The following is a 15,372-nucleotide window of genomic DNA, read 5'->3' on the forward strand; positions in this document are numbered from 1 at the left end:
GATTTAAGTATAAATAGTAATAATGAGAAATAGTGAGACTGAATTAAAATAATATTCATGATTGAATACCTAAGAAACTCATATTTTATTTATCAATTGATAGAGAAATAGAAGTTTTCTCTGTTTATTGTCTTCATGAAGGATGCATTTTGGAAAAACTTGAAAAACCTGCTAAAATATAAAAATACAATACAACAAGGGGAAAGAATGAAGGATAAATAGTGTTGGTAGAATACAAGATGCATTATAAACAACGAGCTTTATAAAATTTTGATAAAAATCTTTAAAAATTCATCATTTTTTATATTTAATCTTGAGTGATTTACAAAAATTTCATAGGCCTGTGTTGAATTGAGGAACTTCCCATGCATACCTAATCCATACCTAATTTTCTCCAAAAATTGTGTATATAACTTTTAAGAAAATGTAGGGTAATATTGAAGGTTACACATTGAATTACACAATACTGTAAGGAGTCGATGAGGTAACGTAATTATCGTAATGGAATTGTTCAAGAAAATAATATAATTTTACTACAAAATTGGGTGAAATTTACATTTGAATACCTAAAAAATTGGGGAAAATAACTAGAAATGTGTATTATGATTGGAATTCTATCAAGAGTTCATCACAAACAATTTCAAAAATAAATAATTATTCAAAAAAATAAATAGAAAAAAAATTTACGCAATTTCATAATACAACATTCTTAACGACACTTATACATTTACAACAAAAAAGGTAAATTTGTTAAATTTTATACACATCTCCACAAAGTCCTCTTTTTGTGACTAAAAATAGATTACATTTACACACACAAACACACATAATTTTTCAGTCGAAATATACATACATACTCAGTGAATTTCTTCAACAATTTTTTACGTATTTTCACAAAAAACATATCAATAAATTTATATAAACACTCACTGTACATTGCTATAATCACGTTAGAAACTCATGTTCTAGACAATTTCTAAACAAGTTTCTATATAGAAAACATTCTAGACAACTTTCATAGAATCCTGGTAATAATAGAGGTATCTGTAAAAATGGGAATAAGATGTTTGAGTATGAAAATAATAGAGTGCCAGTAGCACGTACGTCGGTTAAATTTTAACCGTGATTAATTCCACGAGAAACAATCAGAGAAGCCGTCTTATCAGAAAGGCCTTCTCTGATTGGTTCTCGTGAAATTAATCAAGGTTAAAATTTAACCGGCTGTTGTGCAACCGGGCCAGAGTATATAAAAAACAATTTTCTGTCAGGAAACTCTTGAAATAACGGTTAGCTACCGCATAAAATAACAGTGATACCATAGAGAAACAATAGCGTAAGTAGATATCCCATGGTATAGGGAATTTATGTCGCAACTTTTACTGTTATCTCAAGCCGATTACTGTCGATTATTGTCAATTTTTACTGTTTTGTTGGGGTGATAGTGTATGAACAGCACAATTTGAGAGACTACCAGCGACACAAAGCTGCATAGGAAAGAACTATGTGAACTATCGGCTTGGGATAACAGTAAAACTTGCAACATAAACGCCCTATACCATGAGATATCTATATGCTATCGTTTCTCTATGATGATACCTACAATAAAAAAATGGTATGTAAACGGTGTAAATAACACTAAAAAAAATTTCAATCACATTAACTCCCTCAATTTTGACATTAAATGAATATGGAGAAACCTGGAGAATAAAATATACAATACAATAAGAGTAGAGTTAATAGGATTAATGTCTCCACTCATAGGCTTTCCATACTATAGAGAGGTCCACGTTATAATAGCAGTGTTTGTTTAGCAATGTTATTTCTATCCTTGCCTATCATTCAACAAAGCGGATAGCGCTATCTCTTTCTCGCTTTGCTCTGTTGCCAGATCCTCTTCTAACAATATAGAATTGATCATTAATTAACAAAAAAATTCATCTTAATTATGAAATTATTGAAAAAAATCCATTGCTTAATAAAACATAATTGATTATTTTAAACGAGAATGAACCGTTAATATTACATCAATAAACCTGTATCAGTTACCGTCTTTAGAAGGCATTGACAAGACAGAGGATCGGCAACGTTTTTCTCCTATCTTTCTCCACTACCATTATAACGTGGACCTCACTATAACGAAAGAGTAAAAAACGTGGGACGGTAAAACCTGGAAACCAATGAAATACTAGAATATTAAATACCTCAAACATCTTTTTACCATTCTTACAAACAAGAAGCAGTTACTATAGTTTAATTGTGTTATGATACGAAACACATCACATTTCAAGATGATACAGAATCATACATCTCATTTTATATCTCAGTGTTTCAACTTTTAACCCAATTTCTCAACTGACGTAACTTGAAACGTTAGAAACTGCTTTCCTCTAATCAAAAATACAGTTCTTCCTGAAACATTATGCCGGGTCCATACTAAACAAATGTTCGACCAACATCCTATTATATTTATTTATTTATTTATTTATACGTGGATACAATAACAAATCATATAAATATGATTGGGAAGGAACAACAGGCTTGGCCCAAAACTATTCCATTCCCAAATTTTGATTACATGTCCAAAAAATATTAAGCGAGCAATTTCTGTATTTATATATCTGGTTATTTTTATATCTGGCTATTTTTATATCTGGTTATTTATGTTTAACGAATCTCGAAAACGGCTCTAACGATTTTCACGAAATTTGGAACATACTAGGTTTATGATATAAAGATTCGATTGCTCTAGGGCTCATCCTTGGGAAAACTCGCTGAACGACATTAAAAGGATAATTCATCCATAGCTGAAACAGCTAGTGGATAGTGGATAGTAAAAAAGTGAGTAAGTGAAAAATCAAAATATCGCATCCCCGAAATTCATAAGATGACGTATTATGCCAGCTGTGAAATATAAACACGATCATTATTTTAGAGAATTGTGTTCTGTTTATCAATAAATAAAAATAACGAGCGAAGCTCGGTGCCCCGATTTTGTATGTTAAAACAGTTTGGGCAAATTTTATCACACCTGACGATGGTGTGATCACCGAGACTAGAAGTTACGTTACAATTTGTATTCTTGTTTTGTTATTTTATTAATTTTAAAGGGTACTACAATTCTATTTTATAAATACAAGAAAGTATCCCTGATTTAATACATTAAAAAAAATTTACTATGTTTGCCCGTGGCCAGCATGGAGACGTCACCAAACAAAATATTTGTAAATGGAGAGAACAGGTTTCATGTTTTACAGCAAACACTGAAACTGTTTGGAAATTTTTGTTTGACGAACAACGATCGTCCAAAATTTTTGAAATGTTTGTCCCTGAGCTCCTCAAAAAACATGTTTGCCGAATATTTGTTCAGTGTGGATCCGGCTTTATGTAACACTCACTGTATTTCACCATATAGAGAAACAATAGCATAAGTAGATATCCCATGGTATAGGGCGTTCATGTCGCAACTTTTCTGTTATCTTAAGCTGATAGTCCACGTAGTTCTTTCCTGTGAAGCTTTATGACGCTGGTAGTTCTCATATTGTGCCGTTCATACATTTTTACCTGGTCAAACCAGTAAAAATCGACAGTAATCGGCTTGAGATAACAGTAAAAGTTGCGACATAAACGCCCTATACCATGGGATATCTACTCACGCTATTGTTTCTCTATGATTTCACTCCGTTAAGGGGCGTTTACATTAGTCAAGTTATTCTGTTTACTAAGCTAGGTAATTTCATGGGTACATAAATTCAAGTAAAATTGACAAGATATCAAAATTACCCATTCAAAACGTTGAAAAAACCTTGACTTCAAGTTAACTTGACCAATGTAAACGCAGCTATCAATTGAACCGTTGGTGTTAAACAAAAGCAAAAACCGATTTACTCTAAATAGCGTTACAAAACACAGTTTTTTGAGCATAACGTTACGTAACGCTCACTGCATCCACTCCGTAACGCCGTTACCAAACCAAACCACAACGACAGGCACTAAATACGTGACTAATGCTCGATTCAGCGTTACACCCCTATAGCTAGCACCACCAGCAATCGCGTTACCATTCATTGTAACGTTATAACCACCACCCCCTCCGCCGCCAAGCACACCTCCTCCCAGAGAGGGATGCAACCGGTTGTCTTCATCGTTATTGGATGAGGTCGGTGGTGGGGATGAACCGGTTTCCGAGCCTCTAGTGTTGCCTCCGGTTTCTCTGGAGTTGCTTCCGGTTTCTCTGGAGCTACTTCCGTCTCCAGATCCGGTTTCAACGGTATCGGGTTCGGTGTCGTCGGTGACGTCACGGTCACTGTCGTCCGTCGGTCCCATGCCGGATCCGCTGCCTGAACCGCCGGCACCGAACGATTCTTCTGCACAGACAAAGATAGAAAATTAGTCATACCGGATGATTCTACTGTCAAAACAAAGACAGAAGTATTTATTATTTTACAAATGCGATTTTCTAGAAGTATTTTAAGCCTAGGTGATGATGATGATGGGATGAATGATAATACAGTGAAGGTAGAGTTATGCATGAATAAAAATTATAGGTTATGCTATCCACTTGAATTGATTTGAGTCCACTTTTCAGTCCAGATATAAATGAGAAAGAAAGAACTAGAAGTATGAACTATTTAAGAAATAAATGAACTAGAAATTTTGAATTTCAATAAACATTCAATAAACTCTCAGAATTTGAAAATATTGAGTTATCAAGAAAAAAATGAGACACAGATTTTGTCAATACCACTTTAATTTTGTTTTACAAAAGTACTATGGTTTCGAAGCTACACCTGCCCTATCCTCAGCTAGAATAACAATCAATTTCTTAAAGACTTTCTAATTAATTTCTTAATTATTCTACTATCGGAAGAAAATTGCTTTATTGTCTCTTCAAAATAGATACATAATTTACATACACTATATTATTATCGACAATAAAATTTAATAACAAACTGCAAAGGAGATCCTGAGTGCAGGTGTGAATCAATGTAATTACATGATACAAAATAAAATCACAATAGTAATAAAGAAAAGAAAGAATACAAACAAAAACAAAAATATTGAAAGAAAAAATTGAAAATAGGTTAGAATGGAGATGAATGTGGATAAAAAGTGAAAGGAAATGGATGAAAACAGATTATTCTAGATAATTGCTGGAGAATTTCTTAGGGCCGGTTTCCGAGCTCGGGATTTAGATAAGTCTAGACTTTAAACAGCTGGAGTCAGAAAATTGGTTTTCCAAAACGGGACGTAGTCGCCCGCAGTCATTGTCATAGTCACGTTCGAATTCAATTTCGAAAAACTAGAAAATTGAACACAAAATAAATAAAGAGAAAATAGTGTAAAGTTTCATCTATTTTTAACTATTTAGGAATGTCTAATTTCGTCAAGTAAAAACGTTTCCAATTATAAAAATGAGAAAATAAAAACTACGACTACTGTTATAAAAGCTGCGACTACGCCCCGTTTTGGAAAGCCAATTTTCTGACTCCAGCTGTTCAAAGTCTAGAACTTAGCTAAAGGCCGAGCTCGGACACCGGCCCGAAGAAATTCTATCTAAAGAAAGGATTGAAAACAGGTTAGAACTGAGATGAATGTGGGTGAAAAGTGAGAGAAAATGGATGAAAACAAGAAAACTCATACAATTTTGGTTGTAATAACACTTCAGTGAATAGATACAAAAAATAATATAATTCTGAAAGTAATAGAAAACAAGTTGCTGAAGTTAAAATTTGATTATGACAATTGCAGGAGGCAGATAGTTGTTCAAAATCTATCACAATATGAGTGAACGGTCTGCTATTAGTGAGGCCCACGTTATAATGGCAGTGTTTGATTAGCAATGGTATTGCTATCCTTGTCTATCGTTCAACAAAGCGGATAGCAATATATCTCTCTCACTTTGCTCTGTTGCCAGTTCGTCTTTTAACAATGTAGAACTAATAATTAATTAACGAAATATTTCATTTCAATCATTAAAATTCATTATGAAATTATTAAAAAATATAATATCTTGTTTAATAGAATATAATTGGTTATTCAAACGAGAATGAACAGTTAATATTACATCAATAAACCTGTATAAGCGGTAGCTTATATGACGGTAGTCTATAGAAGGTATTGACAAGACAGAAGATTGGCAACGTTGTTAATATAGTTGACACTATAGTTTTCATTCATTATTCTTTATTAATTCATACAATAAGTAAATCATCAAGATGATAGGGAGAGAAAAATAAGGTAACCTTGTGCTATTCCTCTCCCAAATTCAGATAAGGTTACACATCGTCCGAAGTCTTGTAGTTGTTCACTTCACAAAATTTTCAGTACTTAATGATTCTACTGTTAGAACACATTGAATTTGTCTATTGAATCACCATTTACGATAATGGAATAAAAGACTAACGCTCGCCAAGAAATAGGAATCAGTATTCAAGCTAATCTTCCATCATAATCAGTCCCATTTCTCTCTCTTTTTCACACTCCCTCATACTCTCCTCTCTCTATTTGGTAGAGAGTTAGTGGGGAGGATTTTTTTAATATTCTTTCCGAAGAATGGACATTGATATGTCCAAAGCTCCGCCATTTATAGATGCATAACAATATAATTATCTATAGTTATTATATTACAAATTACTTTTTCATATCATATACAGTTCAATGATTATTTTCTTAGTCTATATTATGTAAATTCATCTATAATTTTGCTGTATTGTAAGCTATTGTATATAAGTGTATAAGCCAGTATATATTGTAATCTACATAAATAAAGTACTCAATCAATCAATCAATCTCTCTCTCTCTCTCTCTCTCTCTCTCTCTCTCTCTCTCTCTCGATTGTATGGTATGAGAGTTATGGTATTTCTCCATAATTGAAAGAAAAAGACGCTGATGTTGCCAATACCACTATATTTGTTCAAAAATTAATTCATATTACAGAATCAGGTCTCATGGTAACACTACCACCTTCACATTAGTTCAGCTGAAGATGTGGTTGGTGTTTCAGGCTGAGACCTGGTTCTGTAATATGTATTAATTTTTGAACAAATTTAGTGGTATTGGCAACATCAACATATTTTTCTTTCAATTATGAGTTTATTGATCCTATTGGCCCAATATTGAACCATTTATTGAATTGAATAATAGCTCACCGATATCAATCCAGTCGACATCGACTCCATGTGCGCGTTCTTCAGTTTGTTGTTGATGGTCTTCAACGCGTAGATCTGTTCGTTGAGCAAAGATGAAGCCTGGATACATCCACCACCACCTCTGGGTTCTTCTGTTGCGGCGTCAGACCATCTCCCGTCACTCTGCTCTCGTATCTGTCACAATAATAACAAATTCGTTATTTCATTCGCATTGACAACAGTACTACATTGATAGGGTTATTACATTAAGGGCGTTTGCACAGTGTAAGTTTAAGCTAAAGCTTAACCAAATCTGGATTTTTTTGTTTAAACTAAAACTCCGTTTGCACAGTATTAAGTTTAAACTCAATACAGAGTTTAACTTTGGGAAAGTTTAAACCTCCAAAGCAGGAGGTTTAAACCAAATAGCTTGGATTAACTTGACATCTGTATAGATTTCATGGGGAAACAGCTGATATAAAAGTCAGCTTGAAAATGTGACCTGTGTGGTCACGAAACCATGGTCGTGTACCAAATTAAAGTGTAGAAAACTGACAACATCTATGTGTTTTTATTTCATGATAATAATTATTTTTCGACGGTTGTTTTTAATGCTCTGTAGACGATAATAATTATTTAGGTTATAGTAAATCATTATTGATAGAATTGACAGGAATGATAGAAGTTTTTAATGCGATTGATAGATGACTGCAAGAAATTTTGGAACTGAGAAAAATTGGCAAAAAACGATCATTTAAATTTCTGGGATGCTAGAGAATTTTTTAACGGTTTTGCTTGAGTAAAGCAAGTGCCAATTTAGTATTTGATTAAATAATAAACCACTTGATAGAAAATAAGACATTTTTTATCAGTGGTCTTTGATTAGAAAACATGTTTTTAATAACACATAACTGAGATATTTTGCTTTCGATAGATTCCTAATAACGAGGAAGATCATAGTAGATTTAGCGTAACCAAATACTTTTTTATCTTACATTCTAAAATATATTTTTTGGTGTCAACTAAATATAAGTTTGTATCTAATAGTAATATAGCATTTTTGAATAATTTATTGATTGCTTTTCACTTTTATTACCATACAGCTTACAGCTCTGTGGATTTGAACAAGGAAATAGTAGCTACATAACCTCATTTACTGATGATTTGTAAACAAATAACAAATTTCCTGAAAAATCAGCCTTATGATATTATAAACGATGACATTCTATTACCAACTTAACGCTAAACTATTTTAACTTAAACTGATTAGTAATGCACTGAGAAAATCGATTCAAGTTAAACTTTCAGATTAACTTAAACTTGATTAACTTAGTCGAGTTTAGCAATCCATACTGTGCAAACGGCCCTAAAATATATTGAATGAGTGTCAGACGGTCTTCTGTCATTCAGTTCTCGATTCATTCATTCATTCTTTATTAATTTATTATTTAAGTACATTATCAAAATGATAGGGAGAGAAAAAAAGGTAACTTGTGCTATTCCTCTCCCAAATTAGATACACATAAAATATCTATAGCATCAAAACAAAGCTGTAATTTATTATTGATTATTCAATTCAAGACACGTTGATAAGCCTACTAAAAACAGATACAATGGAAGATGATTTTTCATTCCCTGTGAACCAATACAAAACAATCTACAGCAAATTGCACTAATGACATAATACATATAAACACAACACCATAATTTGATACAAAACCTCCAACTTTGAATGAATTCTACAAAGCATGGGATATCTTATGCTATCTTTTCTCTATGGTATCACCATAAATGATACAGTATCAACACAATATGATACAGTATCACCACAATATGATACAGTATCAACACAATACGATACAGTATCATCTCAACTTGATACACAACACCATAATTTGATACAAAACTTCCAACTTTGAATGAATTCTACAATCCATGGGATATCTTCTTATGCTATAATTATCTCAATGTTACAACCTACACTATTCTACTAAAATAGTTGATATTTTCATGAAATTTAAAACAATTTCCAGTTTAACTCACCTAGCCTTCTGGCGCCATTCCAGCAGCTATCCTCCTTGCCAGGCCCCGAGGCCACACTGTCTCCATTACACATTTGATACGGAAGTCTCGCCCAGTACTGCTTCGTATCCCGCACTCTCAGCCTGATATCCTTCATCAGTTTATCCAATCCAATGCCATACAAATCGTCACTTTCCTCGTCGCCACTGCCTCCTAGATTGCCATGTTTTCCCCGCCCTTGGAACTGCAGTCTCTCTGTAGACAATTCACCACCGGAGGAAGTAGCTCCACTGTTTTTACTTCCTGGATCTCTACGTAAGCGAGAAATCCTCGAATCTAGATCTACTACTTCTCTTCTAAATCTAAGATTAGTGTCTTGTGCACCCAGTTTCGAGATCAATACAGGTACTGAGGTTTCTGTGTCCCTTTTAAACCTCAAATCACTGTTTAAATCGTGTTTCAAACCTTCGTTTCCTCTTCTAGACCTCGGATTAGTCTCTAAATCACGTTCTAAACCTTCGATTTCTGTTCTAAACCTCAGATTACTGTCCATATCACGTTCCAAACCTTGGTTTTCTCTTCTAAACCTCAGATCACTGTCCAAATCACGTCCCAAACCTTGGTTATCTCTTCTAAACCTCAGATCACTGTCCAAATCATGTTCTAAACCTTGGTTCTCTCTTCTAAACCATGAATAAGATTCCTCACCACTTCTGGAATCATCATACTCCTTTCTAAACCTAGAATCACTTCCCAAATAAGGTTTCAAACCTTGGTCCTCTCTTCTAAACCGTAGTTCACCATCATAATCCCTTCTAAACCTGAACTACTCTTCAAACCTTCAAAATTTCTGGTTCCCCTTGAATCTTCATGCTCCAAACCTCTTCTAACCTTGGATAGTTTTCCGGTTCATGATCTGCTGATCGTCTTCTACGCCCCAGCATGGGTTTTCCACAGCTGCTGAAAACTCTCTGGGAAACCTGGGCGGAGCTTTCCTGAAAATTCATTATGGCCTCCGATATTTTGATGTTGATTGGTTGAACGACCATTTCTATGTTGAAGGGTCCCAAAAGGCGTTCCACTAGTTTGTCCATTACATCTGAAATAGAAATAGCAAAATATAAAAATAACATAATATCTAACACTGAAATTCAATGTTATCTATATATATAAAAGCAAAATGGCACTCACTCACTGACTGATTCACTCACTAAAAATCTACCGGACCAAAAACGTTCAAATTTGGTAGGTATGTTCAGTTGGCCCTTTAGAGGTGCACTAAGAAATCTTTTGGCTATATTTTAACTGTAAGGGTGTTTTTAATGGTTTAAAGTTCGTCTTTTAGCATGTATATTCTTCTTATTCGCTTAATTATATTGAAAAAAGGCCATACCATATGTTAATATAGAACTATAAATAGAATAAATTTTCATATGATTATAGTTAGATGCGTAAGGGTCAAAACATATTGGACCAGTGAAGGTAGAGTGTGTAATGACTAATGACTAAATGACTGTACCTTGGATGCTGACAATCTAATAACATTACTGAATTCAAAATTGTTATCACTTCTCAATTATTCTCAAGGAGTATTCTCGGACCAGGAACGTGAAGTGTGTGACATACACATAATCTTTTGGACTTCATTACATTTAATGAAATTTAAAGGAGGAATAGTTCAAGCTAAGCTTAGTTTTCCTCTTCCAAACCATGATAAGAGGATGATTGAGATGATGATATCTATTATCGTTGATCGATGTAATAATTGTATTGATAAAAAAATTATAATTGATAAATAAATACTCCAGTGTAGGGTCGTCTAAAACGTTGGAAACAGATAGGTTTTTGTAACTGAATTTTGTTGTTCTGATCAAGAGCATTTAAAGTGATTCAATATTATATCCAACTAGCTGGCCCGGCGAACTTCGTACCGCCAAATAATTTAATGCATCTCACGACAAACTTTAGCTGAATACACGCTTGAGGAGGCGCTATGCGACATTTTATTTATATAGACAATTTTCCAAATGAAAAATAAATTATTCACTAAAAATCAATCAATTCTGAACACCGAAGACAGCACAATTATTTTAAACAAGTCTTTAGAGCATGTAAGTCTTTAACCTGAGGCCGTACTGCTGGATGGTTATGGTTACACACACAACAGTCATTTTGTTTTTAGTCGGGGCGTTTAGAATAGAATACATGGGCGGTTATGGAGCAGCACACACTCTTGTCTTGTCTACTATCTACCGACGGCTGTTGGATGACGCAATGATTATAACAGCTGATTTTTATTTCTGTGTGTGGCCAGCTCACGAATCTTCTCCCATAAGGATTACATGTAAACTTTGAAGGACCGTAGGAAAGAGTCCTGAAGTCGGATTATAAATTTGATAGGCCATAAACCTGCTCCTGAACATAACAAACACAACTAAAAAAATCATCAAATTCGGTGCACACATAAACAAGTTATTGAATTTCAAAATTTGAGGCTCGATTTTTATTTATATAGAAGATTACTCCACATGAATTAATAATATTCATGGAAACCAGATTTATTAATCAGGTCTAATGCGACGAACTCTGTCGAACAAAAAATGATTTATATATTGATCGAATTGATAGGCCTACTATTTTACTATTAATCAAATTGATAGGCCTTTATCTTTTTCATTCATTCATACCAAGAATCAAACTCATAAATCTCATTCATTTATTGATACTAAGTACAAAAATAAATTAATAAATAAAAAATACATCAAATGATTGATAGGGAACATCAGGCTTAGTCCAAAACTGTACATCTCCCGATTTCTGATAGAATAAAACAATCCAATTAAGGTTATAATTTAATTTCACAAATAAAATATTCACACTATGAAAAATTGTGAATTTCTCCATACGGTGAAATAAAAGCGTTATTGCCATTATTTGTTATTTCACCTTGATCGGATAAATTAGTTATTTGTGCAACTAGTGCGCAAAGTGACAGTTTGCTGCAGCGAAAGAAACGTTTACGCCCGAGCCGTAGGCTAGGGCGGAATGGTTTCTTGAGTGCAGCAGAGGAACTTTGCGCACGTATTTCACATTAAGTTTTTCCTACAGTTACCATTGAATATGAAAAGTGGGTAATTATGGTAAAATTGCCTGAAATCCATCAATGCTTTTCTGTGTAATTTTATTATTGATAAAACCTTAATTTATTGTCAAATTGAATAAAAATGTTGTCCTTGGTTATAATATATAATGAATAATAATTAGCGCGTTGTGCTTGGTTGCACCTCTGCTCACTATAGCAGCCACAGCAGTCACTGTTACCAACTTCATTTTGATTTTGCTGCACTGTTGCTCCATATAACCTACTAAGTATTTTGCGTTGCCATGTTGCAAATCTGGAGTGCAGAAAAATTTTTCCCGCACTAGAGCGGAAAAGTGATTCTTTGCGTTCTGTAATCAGTGCAGCAATGGCCACTTTTCAACGTAACTGTAGGAAAAATTAATAGTTTATAATAAATATAATTAAAATTGAGACACTGACCGACAAAAGTGTTCCATTCGGCGTCCAGCTCGGAGTGATATGCGAGACACCCCTTCATGACGTTGATGCAATAGTTGGAGCAGGCCTTCAGTTCGGGCAGACCTCTGCATGTCGGGCATTGCGTCATCTTCATCACTGCCTTTGTGCATTCGCCGCTGAAGTTCAACTAAAAAACAAACAAACAAACATAAAACATTTTAATCTCAACAAACACACAATTAAAAATGCAAAACGATATTCATTCAGATAGATAACTACTTAGAATTTCAACCAAAAGTCTATATTTCAATTGTTTTTATGTGATAAATTACAATTTGAAGCAATTTTAGATATTTGTAATGGTGAAGATAATTTTGAAAATGTTTTTTTCGCCACACTGCACAGAAAGCAGCTGTTTTCCAGTCCCTACGTAGATCTGAAAGACATTGTTTGCAGACGACTCTCGTCTGACGTCAGAACAGGTTTCTTTCCGGCCTACGCCAGACGCTACCATGGAACTAAGAAAGGTTATCAAAAAACAGCTGATCAAAAAACTTTTCATTATTTGTGTTCATTATTCAATAATTAAAACATTTATAATAATGTCATCTTATTGTAATTTGAAAGAATAAAAAAGTGTAAACTCAACCTCCCACATAATTGAACATAATCTTTTAGGTTATTTAGACAAATCAGAATAAAATGAAAATACTTGGACAATTTCCTGATATTCAGATTACCTCAGATTTGCTACAGCTATCACCTTCCACTTTCACTTTCGGAAGTGCTTAGTAAACAACTATTCTCATATATATATGTTTATTTTTGTGTGTGGCGAAAAATAGCGTTCGCACCACGGACAAAAATGTTTTTCTGCTCTAGGTGCGAAATATACTATTTTCTGTGAAAATCAAAAATTGAGTTTCAACCTTCTTTAACCCCAAAATTATTCCAGCAATCAGTTTTTTACTTTAATATGTGTAAAGCTAGTTCGCCTCCATGGTGCACATTGGGTAACGCTAAATGGACTAGCAAATGATGGCGGTCAGACAACTTATGTTCTCCTCACCGAAAACTACACAACATCTCAAAGAATTGAAAAATACAGTGTATATGTAGACATTTGAGACTCATGAGCTCTATATGTGTTGTGTATTTGCCATACGCTAATAATAGATTAGAAAAGATAACTAGTCTACCATAGAGAGAAGATAGCATGTGAAGATATAGGGCGTTTATGTCCCAAATTCCACTGCTAACTGAAGCCGATAGTCCTAGTACTGTAGTTGTTTTTGGTGAAGCTATGTGACGCTGGTAGTCTCTCATACTGTGCCCTTCTTACACTCTTACACTCCCAACAACACACTAATAATAGACAGTTATCATCTTGAGTTAACAAAAAATCGGCTTGATATTTGAAACATAATCGATCTATACCGTATCATGGGATCTTCTTATGCTATCTTTTCTCTAAGTCTATTGCACAGGAAACATCAGACTACAGAGTTGAAAAATAATAATATAATAATAAATTAATTTATTCTTCCAATTGATACATTAGGCCTACACATAATCAGAAATTATGAACAGTAGAGTAGATATCACAACAACAATATTGCAATTATAAAAATAAAGATAAAAAATAATACAATTACACTTTTGTACAAAGAAATCACAATAACTCATTCACACATAGAAGAATAAATAATTTTAACAGAAATAATGATTTCAAAAAAAAAAAATAAATCAACAGTCAACTGTTATAATACATGCAAGTATACTCATACAATTATGGATTATGATGTTAATATTGCTACCTGTGTAAACTCTAAGGTTCAACTTTAAGAAATTTATATTGATTTTAAATTGGTAATCAATAATTTGATGTAAAGTGGACTGTATTGAATAGAAAAGAAACAAGTGATATCTCTACAGAAACAAGTACCAATGAATATATAAAAGACAACTCACCGAAAATCTGCAGAGTACCTAATGTAATATTTATATTATTGAGCTTACAACTCCCAGGTAAGGTATTCAGGTGTCCCCGAGGTAGGATGAATCAAGGATGGTGAAAAGGCAAGCTTAATTGTCATCTACTGTTGGTAAATTCGGCTTCCATCATATAACGTTGCACATATATTTCTGACGAGATATTTACAATGTCTTTAAAGACTATAGATCGGTGAACTTTCCAATCGAAAATAATAGTTTAAACTTTCAACTAAAGGGAGTTTGGCAAACACTCTTCCAAACGTAGGTTTATGGTGTACGATAAATTAACGAAAAAATAATAATTTGAAGAACGATTTTCTTCTGGGAATGATCGACGAATATATTATCAATCCACTCGAGGCAAGCTATTACGAAGCGAGACTGAGCTGACAGAAACAGCCTAACCGGCTAGTGAGCGCGACGCACTCAAGTGAAAGAAATACGAACTGAACGAGGAGCGCGCGTCCAATTCAAAAACGAAAAATGAAAACTAGAGCTGGCTCCAACATCCCCCCCCGGCTGAAAAGCTATTTTCAGACAAGGCTAGAGAACAAAGAAACGAAAAAACAATGAATAAACGACGAAAGAAATAAAAATAAAACAAAACGAGAATAAAACAAAAAATGCAAAAGGAAAATTATTGAGTAGGCAACGGATACAACTTTGTAGCCGGCCTTTTGAAGCGACCATTGGCGCACCGCACCATAG

The 15,372-nt window shown here is 33.8% G+C and overlaps 1 protein-coding gene across 1 annotated transcript in view; it reads right to left on the bottom strand.

The window, feature by feature from the left end:
* Positions 1–3,587: 3,587 nt before the first annotated feature.
* The window catches only part of LOC111057047 (glypican-6), a 52,022-nt gene continuing 40,237 nt past the window's right edge, over positions 3,588–15,372 (bottom strand). Inside the window, 3 exon segments of the mRNA XM_039439834.1 lie at positions 3,588–4,364; positions 7,149–7,178; positions 7,181–7,234. Of these exon segments, the coding sequence (XP_039295768.1) occupies positions 3,937–4,364; positions 7,149–7,178; positions 7,181–7,234 (512 nt within the window). The 3' untranslated portion in view covers positions 3,588–3,936.

Source organism: Nilaparvata lugens, chromosome 13 (assembly GCF_014356525.2).
Source record: "Nilaparvata lugens isolate BPH chromosome 13, ASM1435652v1, whole genome shotgun sequence".
NCBI classification, from domain to species: domain Eukaryota; kingdom Metazoa; phylum Arthropoda; class Insecta; order Hemiptera; family Delphacidae; genus Nilaparvata; species Nilaparvata lugens.